Source organism: Dreissena polymorpha, chromosome 9, assembly GCF_020536995.1.
Source record: "Dreissena polymorpha isolate Duluth1 chromosome 9, UMN_Dpol_1.0, whole genome shotgun sequence".
Lineage (NCBI taxonomy): Eukaryota > Metazoa > Mollusca > Bivalvia > Myida > Dreissenidae > Dreissena > Dreissena polymorpha.
The window spans coordinates 5,840,254-5,854,314 of NC_068363.1; the positions used below are offsets into that span (position 1 = coordinate 5,840,254).

Genomic DNA, 14,061 nt, shown 5'->3' on the forward strand with positions numbered 1-14,061 from the left:
TAGGATCCATGTGATCATACTTGGATTACAATGATTTATTAGTTTGTGTTACATGATCTATACATGGACAATCTGCCATGTATTTGTTAATCACTCCATAATTCACAAGCACCAGGGCTCCCGCTGCCGTTCGCCAGATTCCCCAATGGCAAAAATTCAGCACATTCGGCGAATAAAATAACCGTTTGGCGAAAACGTCCGGCGAACAATTTTTGTCAGGAAAAAAAGAGATATCTGAGATATAGCCCTGAAAAGTTACATCACACTTAAAGCAAAAAAGCAAACAAAGGGGAATAACTCTTATTTATGAAAGTGTAAAGTTATTGTCCTTGTGAATTGCACTTCTCCTTGTTGATATCTTTAACCCATGAAATTTCATGTTAAAATTTTATATAGTTTTTTTAAATAAAAACATGTAAGTCTGAAAAGTTTCAGATAGATGGACAGACAGTCCTACGGACAACACTAATACTAGATCACTTTGCCTTTTTGACAGAATGATAAATGGCGGGTTACCACTAGCGCAAAATATGCAGCCAAAATTATTTATCAGCACTATGTAGAAATAGGATTAATGATCCTTAATAGTATTACAGCTACCTTTGATATGGTACTGGCAAAACAGCTTATATATTTGTAGTATTATAAATATATGAATTGTTTTAATTGTACGTTTGGGCCTCAAATTTGATTAGATATAGTATGTAAATAAGGTCAAGTATAACAGTATTGTTTTATGCTCACTATCAATTCTGTTGGTTCTAATAGCAACATGTATCTGACAAGTCTCTTTTACCCAGAGTTGCAAGAAGGCAAGGCACGGCCCAAACGCTTCCAGAATGTACGCGTAGTCTCCACCGGAGCGTGTGATTGTGGTTCCCAGCTCGGCGTAACACAGGGCACCAATCAGTGAGAGGAGACCACAAGCCAGCCACACCAGGATGGCGGTACCAACCTGAAAACAAAGGCAACATTGAGCTCAAAGGAGACATAAACAAAATATATGGGCCGTGCTCTGTGAGAACGGGGTTTAATGCTTGTCGTAAAGTATCGTCCCATATTAGCCTGTACAGTTTGCACAAGCTAATCAGGTTCGACATTTTCCGCTTTTATGGTATTTTTTGTTTAAAGAAATCTTCTTAGAATTGACATTTAGACAGGTTGGGACAAAAATAATTATCAGGATCTAATTTTTTTTCATCCCACCTTCCCCCATGAACAGCTGGTACAAGGCAACAAACAGGATCTAGTGATGACATTATCATAAATTTCAGACAAAGTAAAGCCTTCCCTTTCTTGCAATTTACATATTTGGATTTTCAGTACAATAAGACAAATCCTTCAATTCTTTCTGTAAAGAGCCCATGCAGCAAGTCTTCATTTGTAAAGAATTGAACAACAACGCTTAATTTAACAAAATTAATCTTCTATTAAGAAATGTTTAAACAAAATAAACTTAAGCCTCGAAACTTAAGCATGAACCGTTATCCTAGCTATCTTGAAGTGCCCTTGTCATTTAAGAGTAACTGTTATTCCAAAAAGGGTTATATCGGGTGATTGTAACTGAAACCAGTTTCCTTTTTTTTTAAGTGCCCAAGAACACAAAACCCTCATGTAGACCAATATTCCCACAAAAAATCATATTCCACTCCAGCTGATGACTGATCAATATGATCTATATTCATAGGTTGCCTGAAGTGACATTGCCAGATGCGGACAAGAGGAGCAGAAATAATTAGAAATATTTGAATCAGGAAATTACACAAATCCTAAATCTTCCGATTTATTCCAGTGTCTCAACAGATGTTGTTTTTATCATAAAATTACACCAGTGTGTTCTTTTGTGGTCCCTAGTTTGTCAAACTCGAAAAGAAATAATCATGGAAGTAAGTAATGGATAGACATGAGTAGTGCTCTGGGACAAACCTGCTTCAATCTTAACCCTTTGCATGCTGGGAAATTTGTCGTCTGCTAAAATGTTGTCTGCTGAATTTCTTAAATTAGCATTTTCTTCAATTTTTTTCAAAGAATACTATCAGAAAAGCAAACAGTTTGGATCCTGATGAGACGCCACGTTTTACAAAATGTTTGCAAAGGCCTTCAAAATTCGGTTCCCGCACTGAAAGGGTTAAGACAAATCGGGCTTCAAACTTTCCATTTTAACCCTTTACCACTTAGATACGTATTTTGACGCATTTGTAGTCCCTCAGAAAATTCAATTTAATTAAAGACCTTTCTTACTAGATGCTATTTACAACACTTTGTATTCTGTTCTTTTGGGCCTAGTTGGCCTTGCTGAAATAATGTATTAAATATAAAGTAATTTGTGGAAATAAAAATCCAGTTATTTTGTCAAAATACTTGTTATTGTATACACTGATGAGCAGCAAACAGCATGAAACCTGAAAAGACTGCGAGTTACTTGCAGGCTGTTCTGGTTTTATGCAGGTTGTACAAGCTATTTTTACTTTGTTTCTTATGTGGGAGAGGTAAAGATTTTTTTTATAAAGGAAATCTATTCATAACTAAAATCCATGCTAGTCAGAAAGTGATATTCCTTATTAGCCTAAGAACACTGCACAGGCTAATCTGGGACACAAATTACATGCATTTAGCCCAGTTATTCAACAAAGCGGCTTCTACTCATCTAACATTCTTGTTGCTCAAAAATAAATGCTGCCCTTTTTTTGGATTGTTACTAATATAACTTAGAAAAAAAAATAGCTTGATGCATAATATTAGAAATAAACTGTTTAACATTCCAGGAATGACTTGAATACAGTCAGTGGGAACACATGTAAGTAAAAGATTAATTTTTGAGACACACTCTACGAAAATGGGCCTTATGCATGTGCGTTAAGTATTGTCCCAAGGGACTACACTTCATGCTTTTATGAAATTTCTCATTTAAGAGAAGTCTCTTCTATACAAAAACCCAGTCTTGGCTAAAAGTGTCATCCCTGATAAGCAGACTGAACAGATTAATCATGGACTTTACGCAATGCATTAAGCCCTGTTTTAGCAGAATGAGGCTCATTTGTTATGTTGTATCGGTTGATTTTTCATTCTCACTCAGATATTCTGAAATATCTGTACATCTTGATTTTTAAGTATAGTTTATCCGAAAAAATGTTGCACATGTATTGGTTATCTTAAACTCTGATTGTAAATGAAATTCTACAACAACAGAGGAAGCTGTTCTGGATGGGTGCTTTTTAATTTGTCTCACATGAGACCTTGTGATTAACATACAAAACTAGAACATATATACAAACTTCTATAATTTTGAGTATTGAGTATGTAACTATTTTTGAAGAAAACCGATTTGACAGGTTCACACTCAACCTTGAACAGAAATTTAGCAAAGCAAAGAATAGCAAAGAAAAAACAGTACACTAGCAATGTTTAACAAATTCAAAATTGTAATTTTATGTCCTTTGATCACCATCATCATCATCATTTTAATCATCCTCAACAGTGATCAGAGCAACAGCAATATTATTTACTAATATTTTAAATTCTATTAATTATCTGCTTAACTTGACAAACAATTTAAATTTGAAAGAGTTTTGTAATTTATGTACAGGATATGGCACTGATATAGTTCTGCTTTTGATATAACCTTTCCTACACAAGTTCATACTTCATAGTATGTTTACACTGGCACAAAAAGACAACACTTAAAACTCTGAATGTTTACAACAGGATATGATACAGGAAACAAGAAATATCTTTAAAAAAGATATACGGCGTTGATTGTGGTCGATGTTTATGAACGATCAAAAGTTATCTCTATGAGATAAAAAGTAGCGGATGCCTTTTTTCTGCGCAGTTCTTAGCTACATCATAAGCAAATCAATTACGGGGTGTTGCGCCAGATTTCGTGGCTTATTATGCTTTATGTGATATTATTACTCAGATATCTATATTTACAGAATAGAAAAACACAAGAAACATGAAAATAAACGAGTGCATATAGGTCAGCCGGCAATACTCGAATCTTATTTAATTGCATAATTATAGTATAGTGAATTATTGTGCTCATGCTCAAACTGACCTTGATACCTTGCGGATTGGAATGCAATGCATTACAGTCACTACGTTATTGTCAGTAAGACCGGTGTAACACAATGATCGCAACCCCTTCTGCGAACTCCGACAATGAACTGTATATAAACTATGACTTTCACAAATAGCCGCTTATTGACCCGAAACCTCGCGGGTTGAAATGCAATGCAAGTAAGTACTAAATATGACAACATAGCCTTTAGTATAAACGCTTTTGCGCTGGTAATTCTCTGAAAATAAAAGGTGAACGCACAAACTGTATTTATGTCGAAAATTGATACTCAAAATACTCAAATCAGCCAATGGAATAAATGAAGTGTATTCATTCGTACCTAGCCGCGGGAAATTTTATTTGTGTATTATTGGACCCTTACAAAGGTCAAGTCAGGGTGAAAAGCTGGCTTAATACAGCTTACGCCGAAAAAAAAACTTGTTGTTTTCTATTTTCCTAGAAATATGGCTGTTAAATGTATTGGCTAACAATGATGTCACTTGCTATTAAAAAGGAGGGTCACATTAACAATAACAGTAACAATAGTTATTTTACAGAGGCAGTGTATTTCACACTTCATAGTGATTGACATATTAAACTGTGAGCTACTCTAAAGCCGTGCACACATACAAATGTTATTATGTTGTTATTCAATTTACAACACAATTTTAACAATATTTTGCCATACACATGCAGTGACAACAAGACAGAAGCAACATGCAATAACATGGAAAGCACCAATTAAGATGAATTAATAGCTTCAATAAATACAATGAAATCATTGCAAACTATTGCATCATGTTCTTTAATGATTACTGTCTGTCAACATCAAATAAGTTAACAATCAATTTAATTGCCTTCTGGCAATGATCAGGCACATGATCAGGCACATATACATATTAAGCATAGATTCTCATGAACAATTCACGTCCAATATTCACACTCATAAGCTCCAATATTCACACTCATAAGCGAGTGTCACAGCTTACTGGTATGTTGACCAAATCTTGCATCACGGACCTGTTTTTAGAACAGAAGCTTATCTGTGCAAGTCTTAATGCGGGTCTCAGACACTATCTGACATGTTTACCTGTATGTTTAAGGGTTGTGTTGTTCTTAAATACAAAATGCAGCAAGATTTGTGTCTCTGTGTCTGGAAATGACAAACAAGTTGGCTTTGATTAGCCCAACAAGTTGTAAATAAAACCTCAAACATTTTTCAGATGTCTGAAAGTTGCATCATCCACGCACTATTGATTTGTCTTTTGCAGCATTTAAGCAATTTATAAAATGAACCGATATTGGTAAATAATACTTTTCCATTTTAAGGGACAATTTGTTAGCTTTGAAAAGTTTACATATCATGCCTACTGTATAAACACTTCATATATAGCTATAATAGCTCAGTGAATAATTTTAATGGGAGCAAGATAAGAAGTTCACAAAAGCTTAAATAAAATGAGAACAGCCAAATGGCCGTGCACTACCGCTCAGGTTAATTGGGGGTAAAATATTGGTCAAACATAGAGGCAGGTCATGGCCAAGTGAAGTCTAAGTTCACAATCCAGACAGCCAATTAACCTTTGACCTTAAGACTTTTGTAAGTGGTTAATGACCAACCATCACCCATCAGTAAGTAAAACTCTGGCACAAAAAGGTCATCTATCACATAAATAAGTTTATTTAGGTCCAACTGTCCATGCCTTCAGCTGTTTTTAATAGGCTAAGGACCCTGGGTTTTTTAATAAATTAGTAGAATCTGTCAGGCTTCAAAGTGATTTAAGTACTTTAATTGTGAGATCATTATCACTTGACCCCAGGATTAAATGACTTAGCTGCCACTTGCCAGCAAATCATTTACACCTATTTGACTTTAAAAATGATTTCAGAGTAAGTTTGAACAACCATGGTAGTTCTTTAAACAAAAGTAACTTATTCCCTTTTTGAACATACACTGAACACAGCTGAATGTTAGTAGTATACAATATATTTAAACTGGCTCTAATGAATACATGTAATCCGTTGTAGTCTGTAAATCTATTGTATTATACTGCAACAATGGGAAATATGGAGTGAGACTCATGTCTTTCAAGAAAGCATACATCAATCAGTATCCAGAATAAGTACATGAATTGACAAAACAGTCACTCATAACTACTAAACTAGACAAAACATGTTTGTTAATTATATGAGAAGGTATGTAATGTGTATACTTAGAAGGCCTCATTTATCTAGAAATGCCATAACAACACAAAAACACATTGTGGCAATTAAGCTAGAGGCTCAGAGAGAAAACACAAACTTTTAACCCTTTTCCACTTAGGTATGTATTTTGAGGCATTTGTAGTCTCTTAGAAAGTTACATTTAATTTAAAAACTTTCAAACTAAATTCAAGTTTTAAAGGCTTCATTTCCAACCCTAAGTAACTGATGAGCAGCAAACAGCATAAAACCTGAACAGTCTGGGGGTTATTCAAAGGCTGTTTTGGTTTTATGCTGGTTGCAAAAGCCATTTTCACTTTGCTCCTAAAGGGGGAAAGGGTTAATTGTTAACAAGAAATATCTTTAAAAAAGATATACGGCGTTGATAGTTCAATGAATGAGATTAAGGAGAGCGAATGTCTTTTTCTGTGCAGTTCTTAGCTGCATCACGATAGTTCAATGAATGAGATCAATGATAGCGAATGTCTTTTTCTGTGCAGTTCTTAGCTGCATCACACGCAGTAAGGGATGTTACGCGGAGTTTTCGCGGCTTATTTTACATTATTACATATTGCTGGTCATAAACCTTTAGAAACAAAACAGAATACCAAAAGAAGAATGGAAGTTAAATTAAAACATACGAGTCAACCGGCCACACGAGAAGTATCCGTATTTATAGGCGCGTTCTTCGAACAAACCTGTTTTAGTGGTTTGTCGGACATTGCTATATGATTCGATTATTAACAGTTTCGAGAATCATCGCGCTCATGCTTAATACAATAGTCAATATGGTGGAATAATAATTGTTAAATTAATCTAAAATAATATTTATCATTGTATTGTTGAAAACACATTAATAATCTATTATTGACATATCATAATTATATTGCTGAATATCTTTATTTAACATATTTCTGGTCTAAAGAAAATTTCAGGTCACCTAGTTCACGGATAGAGTATTATATAACGATTATTTTACTGGCTGCAAACTCCGGTGATGAACTGTATATAAACTCTGACTTTCACACACTGGCCGCGACCCGAAACCTTGCGGGTTAAAATGCAATGCATTAAAGTGAGGCCTCGCTTCCACTGCTCTTTATACTTTTACATGTTAATATGTTGACATGAATATGGAAGTAAGTACTAAATATGAGAACATAGCCTTTAGTATAAACGCTTTTGCGCTGGTAATTCTCTGAAAATAAAAGGTGCATGCACAAACTGTATTTATGTCGAAAATTGATTGTAAAACTGTTCTATCTATTGAGCCTTTTCATTAGAGATAAAATTGTTTCATGCAGTAAAACAGTGTTACAAAGACGCGGATATGTTTCCAATGTTCTGGTGTTATACTCAAATCAGCCAATGGAATAAAGGAAGTGTATTCATTCGTACCTAGCCGCGGGAAATTTTATTTGAATATTATTGGACACTTACAAAGGTCAGGTCAGGTGAAAAGCTGGCTTAATAAAGCTTACGCCGAAAAAGGTTTATGCCATTAATTTTCCTATTCTGTAGAAGTGTCTTAGTTTAAATACAGTCTTAAGACTGCTCTTCAACCAACATCATCAGCATGGATTCCGCCGTCTTAGAATGTTTCGGCCCTTTACTTCCATGAACATTCTGATAGCGGTGGGCCCACAGTGGTGATCAGTCACTGTGTGTTGGTTGATTGCCTCCAGCTCTTCTCCTCTCGCCTCAGCCACAGCCAGCTTGATGCCCGTTCGGCTGCTTGGCTCAGTCTCTGGATAGCCACTCGTCTCTCCCTGCCAGTTGTTCCTAATGCTGTCATCAGCCTGTGCACGGACTGGGAACAGAATCCTCTAACGCCAACTTCCACGGGAAATAGCCAAGTTCGCCAGCCTTGTTGCTTGCACAGATCCATCAGTTCTGTGTACTTGGCCTCCTTCCGCTCGTAGGCCTCTTCACATCTTGCCTCCCATGGTACTGTCAGCTCTATGGTGACGAGCTTTTTTCCTGTCTCTGACCACAGTACAATATCTGGTCGTAGGGTCGCCTGAACCACGTGTGGGAAAACAAGCCTTCTATCAAGGTCAACTTCCATCTTCCAGTCTCTAGAGCCATCAAGAATTGATGCTTTTGTTGGTTTCTGTGTCTTCACGGTCTCACCCGATTTGACAAAAGCGATGTGCCCATGGCGGGGGTGATAACCATGTTCCTTCTTCCTTTCCTTCTCTAGCCAGTCAGCCAACTCTCTGAGGACCAAGTCGTGCCTCCATCTATATCTTCCCTGTGTCAGTGCTGTACTACAAGATGACAGAACATGCTCTAGGGTGCCTACTCTGTCACACAGGCTGCATTTTGGCTCTGATGTGAGTCCCCATCGGCACAAGTTCGCTGGGGATGGTAGTAGGTCATAGACAGACCTGAGGAGAAAGGAAAACCGAAAAGGCTCATACTTCCAGATGTCTCCCCAGGTCAACTTCCTGTCTGCGGTATTCCACGTGGTCCATGCTCCCTGCGCTCCCATCTCCACAGCCCTTGCTTGTCTGGCATTTTCTTCCGCCCTCCTGACCTCAGACTGAATCATCGCTCGCCTCTCTTTCTGGTCTGATCGGCTCCACAGTACCACCTTTCTCGCACCAATTCCTTCACGTCCAACTGCAGTCACTCCGACAATGTCTTTGTGCTTGAGCGTGTTCTCTGCCTGGCTCACAGACTCTGTCGCTGACCATTTCCTGCTCGTTCGGGTTTGGATCCCTGCCTCACGGATGAACTCGTCCGGAGAGTCCCTCAAGGTCAACACAAGTCTTGCTTTTGCTGTCTTGAACTCTTCTACCAGTGAAGATAGCGGGAGCTGTAACTTGTTGCTCTTCCCATAGAGTCCAATACTGGTAAAGCTGGGTGGAACTCCTAGCCACTTCCTGAGGTGTCGACTAGTGATTCTCTCCAGGGCTTCCACGGTTGTGCTGGGTACCTCGTAAAGCATCAACGGCCAGATTAGTCTTGGGAGCAGTGCATGCTGGTAAAGCCAGGCTTTGAACTTGTCGGGTAGTCCGCAGCGGTCTATCTTCTTGAGGCCCTCCTCTACCTGTTGCTTTAAGTTCTTGACATTGTCGCGATCTTGTAGGCTTGCATCAAACCACTTGCCCAGGCATTTTATTGGACTCGTCACTATGGAAGGAATCTCTTCGTTCTGTACGTAGAGTTTGAACCTCTCTGTTGTCTGTCCTTTCTTTATGACAAGAGATCTGGATTTTGCTGCTTTGAACTTCATTCTTCCTCATGAAGCGACATCCGTCAGGGCTGTCAACATCCATCTAGCTTGGACGTGTGTTGTTGTCGTCAATGTGAGGTCATCCATGAAGCCTCTGCTAGATGGGAGATAGATTCCTGACTCTGTCTTTGGTCCACGTGTCTCACGTTGGGCAGCATTTATCAGCAGGTTCATCCCCATGATGAAGAGCACCACGGAAACTGTGCAGCCGGTAACGATTCCCTTCTCCAACTTCTGCCATCTGGTTAGCTGGTCACCAACAGTAAACCGGAGCTTGATTCCATCCAGGTAACTGGTGATGATTTTCTGAATGTGGCCGTCCACATGGTAGTGTCGGAGGGCTGTATAGATGAGCTGGTGTGGAATGGACCCGTATGCGTTGGCCAAGTCGAGCCAAACTACAGTGAGATCCTTCCTCCCTTTCTTCGCCTCACTTATTAGCTGTGTGATAGCACTGGTGTGCTCTATGCAGCCGGAGAAACCGGGAACTCCTCCCTTCTGGACCGAGGTGTTGATGTATGCGTTGCCTGTCAGGAAAGATGTGAGTCTTCTTGCAAGGATGGCAAAGAATATTTTTCCCTCAACGTTGAGCAACGAGATCGTTCGGAACTGGTTGACCGTCTTGGAATTGCGTTCCTTCGGTGTGAATATCCCCTCGGCCTCCTTCCAAGCCTCTGGTACATCCCCCTTACTCCAGACGACTTTGAGGAGCCTCCATAAACGCTTGAGAAGTAGTGGGCACATCTTGTACACTTTGTACGGGATGGCATTGGGTCCTGGCGCCGAAGCAGCTCTGGCCTTTTTTACAGCTTCTTTCACCTCGCCAAGCGTAGGTTCCGTCGCATTCAGCTGTTTTTCGGGTTCCTCCGCTGGATCTATTCTGTCACAGTCCCCTAGCACGTCCTCTCGATTGGGGTCAGAGTGGGTAACATGAAGGAAGTTCTCTATTTCCTCTAGTGGAGTTTCCAACTTTCCTGACCTTTCTTTGTCGAGGAGGGATCTTGCGAACTTGTATGGGTTGGCTGTGAAAGCTGCCCTCTTCTTTGCCCGTTCCCGTGTCTTTCTTCTGCTGTTTTCTGCTTTCCGTAATGATGTCAGCTGTGTCCGAACTGTATCTCTAAGCTGTGCAAGTCCAATCCTCTCTGTGGGTGAACTAGCACAGTACCTTCGTCTCAGCTGCTTGAGTTCACGTCTCAAGTTCTGGATACGAACTTGCCGCCTGTTTGGTCTTGGAGGTTCCTTCCGCACTCTCTCCTCTTCTAGTCCAAACCTCTCCTTTCCTACAGAATATATCAAGGTTGTGAGGGTGGTCAGCTTCCGGTCTACTGGTCCTTGCATGGATGCTTCGAGGATGTTCTCTAGGTCCCCGTCCAGTTGGGTCCATGAAGTCTTGTCTGAAGCCTTGGGCCACTTAATCCTTGGTTTCCTGGTTCTAGTGGCTGTGTCTTGCTGTGGTCTATCCGGATCAGTCGCCTCGCTTGCTTCCGGGCTGCTTTGAGTCTGTAAGAGCTCTAAAAGGGGGTCATCATCCTCCTCAGGATTTCGAAAGACATCCTGTGAGGTCTCCTGAACATAGAGTTCTTCAGTACCGTGGGTTGAATCCAGACTGGAGTACTCCTGCGTCTCACTAGCCAAACTGGCTATGCGCTGTCCTTGTGATCTCACACGTTGACAATCAGACTTCCCTTGGTGAATGCGTAGACCGCGTTGGTTCTTGCACACCTTTCCGCAATTACAAGTGACCGATCCATCTCTATTCGTAAATATAATGTTAAGTAACTGGTCCTTCACCTGAAAATGTTATTTGCAACATTTTCCTTAATCAATGGTATTTACAATGTTCTGTCACATATTCAATTTTCTGTTCTTGATCTGGGACAACAAAGGCAATCACTTTAGCTACCACTGTTTTATTTACAGTATTTAAATATATCATTTGCACCATAAAATCATGACATAAATTTCAATTTGATGAGTACCAGAATATCACAATAAAGTCCTTAGGCTCAAGCAATATTAAAATATAATACTCTAAAATTTTGAAATATGACGGTTTGTTAACATAATTGTTATAAGCAAAATAAACATTCAACCTTCAGGTTGCATCAGCTGTTTTAAGATTACGACCTGAATAAAGGCCAAAATCTTGGCACTCTTTCAGATGTATGGTACTTACTGATTTCAGAAGATTAATTTGACAGACATATCAAAGATTTAAATACATTCAAACTGATTATAAGATAGAATTGTAGGTTAGGCACGATTTTCAGTAAACCCTTTAAAGTCATAATAATAAAATCACTAATCCGGTCAAGTATTAGAAACTTCAAACTCAGGTAGTTTTCAGCAGACTAATTACCCAGCAATCTATGCTGTCAGACTCAGCATGACTCTCAATTTCACCTTTTTATTTATTTTTGTAATAATGATTAATTTTTTAAATCATAAGATGTATAATATTGGAGTAGGAATAATAAAAGATATAAAACTAATAAATACAACAGTTTCCCATATATTTGAGCCTATGTATTATGGGCATAAGTTTTTAGGCAGTGCTTAAGCTAGGTATTAATGGAAGGGTACAGCACCTGTCAACCCTAGATCCAACCCTGCCTCCTCAGACCCCTGCCATGGAATTTTTTTCTGATCATGTTATGGTACACGGGTACAGCAAATTATATTAGTGGTTTTAATAAATAATAACTAGAAATGGCGCGGCAGAGGCCGACGCGTATCCCCACACCGCATGTTTGACCCAGGGACGCCCCAGGGTTGGTAATGGGGCCATGCATAGTTGAGATTGACCGTATTGTAATAAGAGAAGTTCAGTATCAATTAGAAGTGAATTGGTGTAGAAATGAAGAAATTATAGTAAAAGGCAATTTTGGGTGGGCGTGGTCTATGTGGGCGGGGTGCCCCAGGGTTGGTAATGGGGCCATGCATAGTTGAGATTGACCGTATTGTAATAAGAGAGGTTCAGTATCAATTTGAAGTGAATGGGTGTAGAAATGAAGAAATTATAGTAAAAGGCAATTTTGGGTGGGCGTGGTCTATGTGGGCGGGGCGTCCCAGGGTTGGTAATGGGGCCATGCATAGTTGAGATTGACCGTATTGTCATAAGAGATGTTCAGTATCAATTTGAAGTAAATTGGTGTAGAAATGAAGAAGTTTATGTAAAATAACATAAAAAATGAGTGAAAATCTCTGACCCAGCCCCACCCCAACCCCCAATACTTTTGACCCAGGGGTCAGATCAAAATTCCAAATAGTGCAGGGTCGCACATATGCTCATAGCTACCATGTGTGTAAGTTTCAAGGTTCTAGTGCTTAAAGTGTAGAAGGAAATAGTGGCCAGGATGGATGGACGGACAGACGGACGGACAGACGGCGAAGATAACCACAATATCTCCACGCTTTTCAAAAAGCGTGGGGATAATAATTTAAACAGTGAAACTAGTTTTAAAATTGTATTAATTAAAAAAAATTGTTTTTCCATGAAAATACATGTTATTTTAAATATCTAACACCTATTGTATTTTTTAAATGCCATAAGTATAATATGACAGCTTGCACTAAAGTGATCTTTTGACTAATACCGTAGCACCCTGCCCTTTTCAAATCCAAGCTGGAGCACTGTTAAGGGTGTAATAATTTACTTAAGTACATTATAGAATATTAATGATTTGCCTATATGTACAGACATATTAAAACATTACATTTTCCTACTTTCCACACACATTGACATGTAATATATTATATACATGTTTTTAAAATAAACTAGCAGCAATTCATTATTTTATATAGAATGTCCAAAACTTATTTTCTAATACATGCAACAAGTGGTTGTGTATCAATTTGATTTGATCCCATACCCCTTCACAACTTGCATTCTTACAAATAAGAAGTTTACAACACCTCATTACCACTGAATGAACAGAGTGCATGCATGTTATAGAACCATCTCATATACAATGTACATCATGTCATTCTTAATAATTGAGTTCCACAAATTTCCCACTCCCTAGAAGTGTCCCAGGGTAAAATAAACAATGAATGTGTCGGTTTAAAATGATACATTTATCGAATAATCATTTAATGATGACTTGAAATTAACAGGTAATCCAATTACCAAGAAATATATATGTTATTAATTAAACCCCTATTAATAAAATTTAATTAGATAATCATAGTTAAATTAATTAACTTTTACGTTTAAGGGTAAATATTTTATAACTTACAATCAAACCAAAAATCACCATATCGTATTCTTAATGAGAACAATACGTACCGACCCTGATCCATCCAGAACACCTTTAGGGGACACGAAAATACCGGATCCAATTATGGACCCTACTATGATCCCGACCCCATTCAACAAAGTTATCGTCCTTTTCAGTTCAACACGGTTAACTTCCCCATTATCTGAACTTTGACCACTGCTATTCCGCTTCTTTAGCTCGGTGACTGTCATCGTTTCCAGCTGCTGCTGTCTCAGACGACTACAATCTAATGACTAAACAACACGAAAACAACTACCGGTACTACTAGATTCACGTGT

At 38.7% G+C, this 14,061-nt stretch overlaps 1 protein-coding gene across 2 annotated transcripts in view; it reads right to left on the minus strand.

Moving 5' to 3' along the window:
* Positions 1 to 14,061, minus strand: part of LOC127845646 (large neutral amino acids transporter small subunit 2-like) — a 44,726-nt gene extending 30,665 nt beyond the window's left edge. For both annotated transcript variants that reach the window (XM_052376677.1, XM_052376676.1), the window contains exons 1-2: positions 13,792 to 14,061; positions 797 to 955 (exon numbers count right to left, since the gene is read on the minus strand). In XM_052376677.1, coding sequence (XP_052232637.1) covers positions 797 to 955; positions 13,792 to 13,974 — 342 coding nt within the window. In that variant the 5' untranslated portion in view covers positions 13,975 to 14,061. The remainder of the gene's footprint in view (positions 1 to 796; positions 956 to 13,791) is intronic.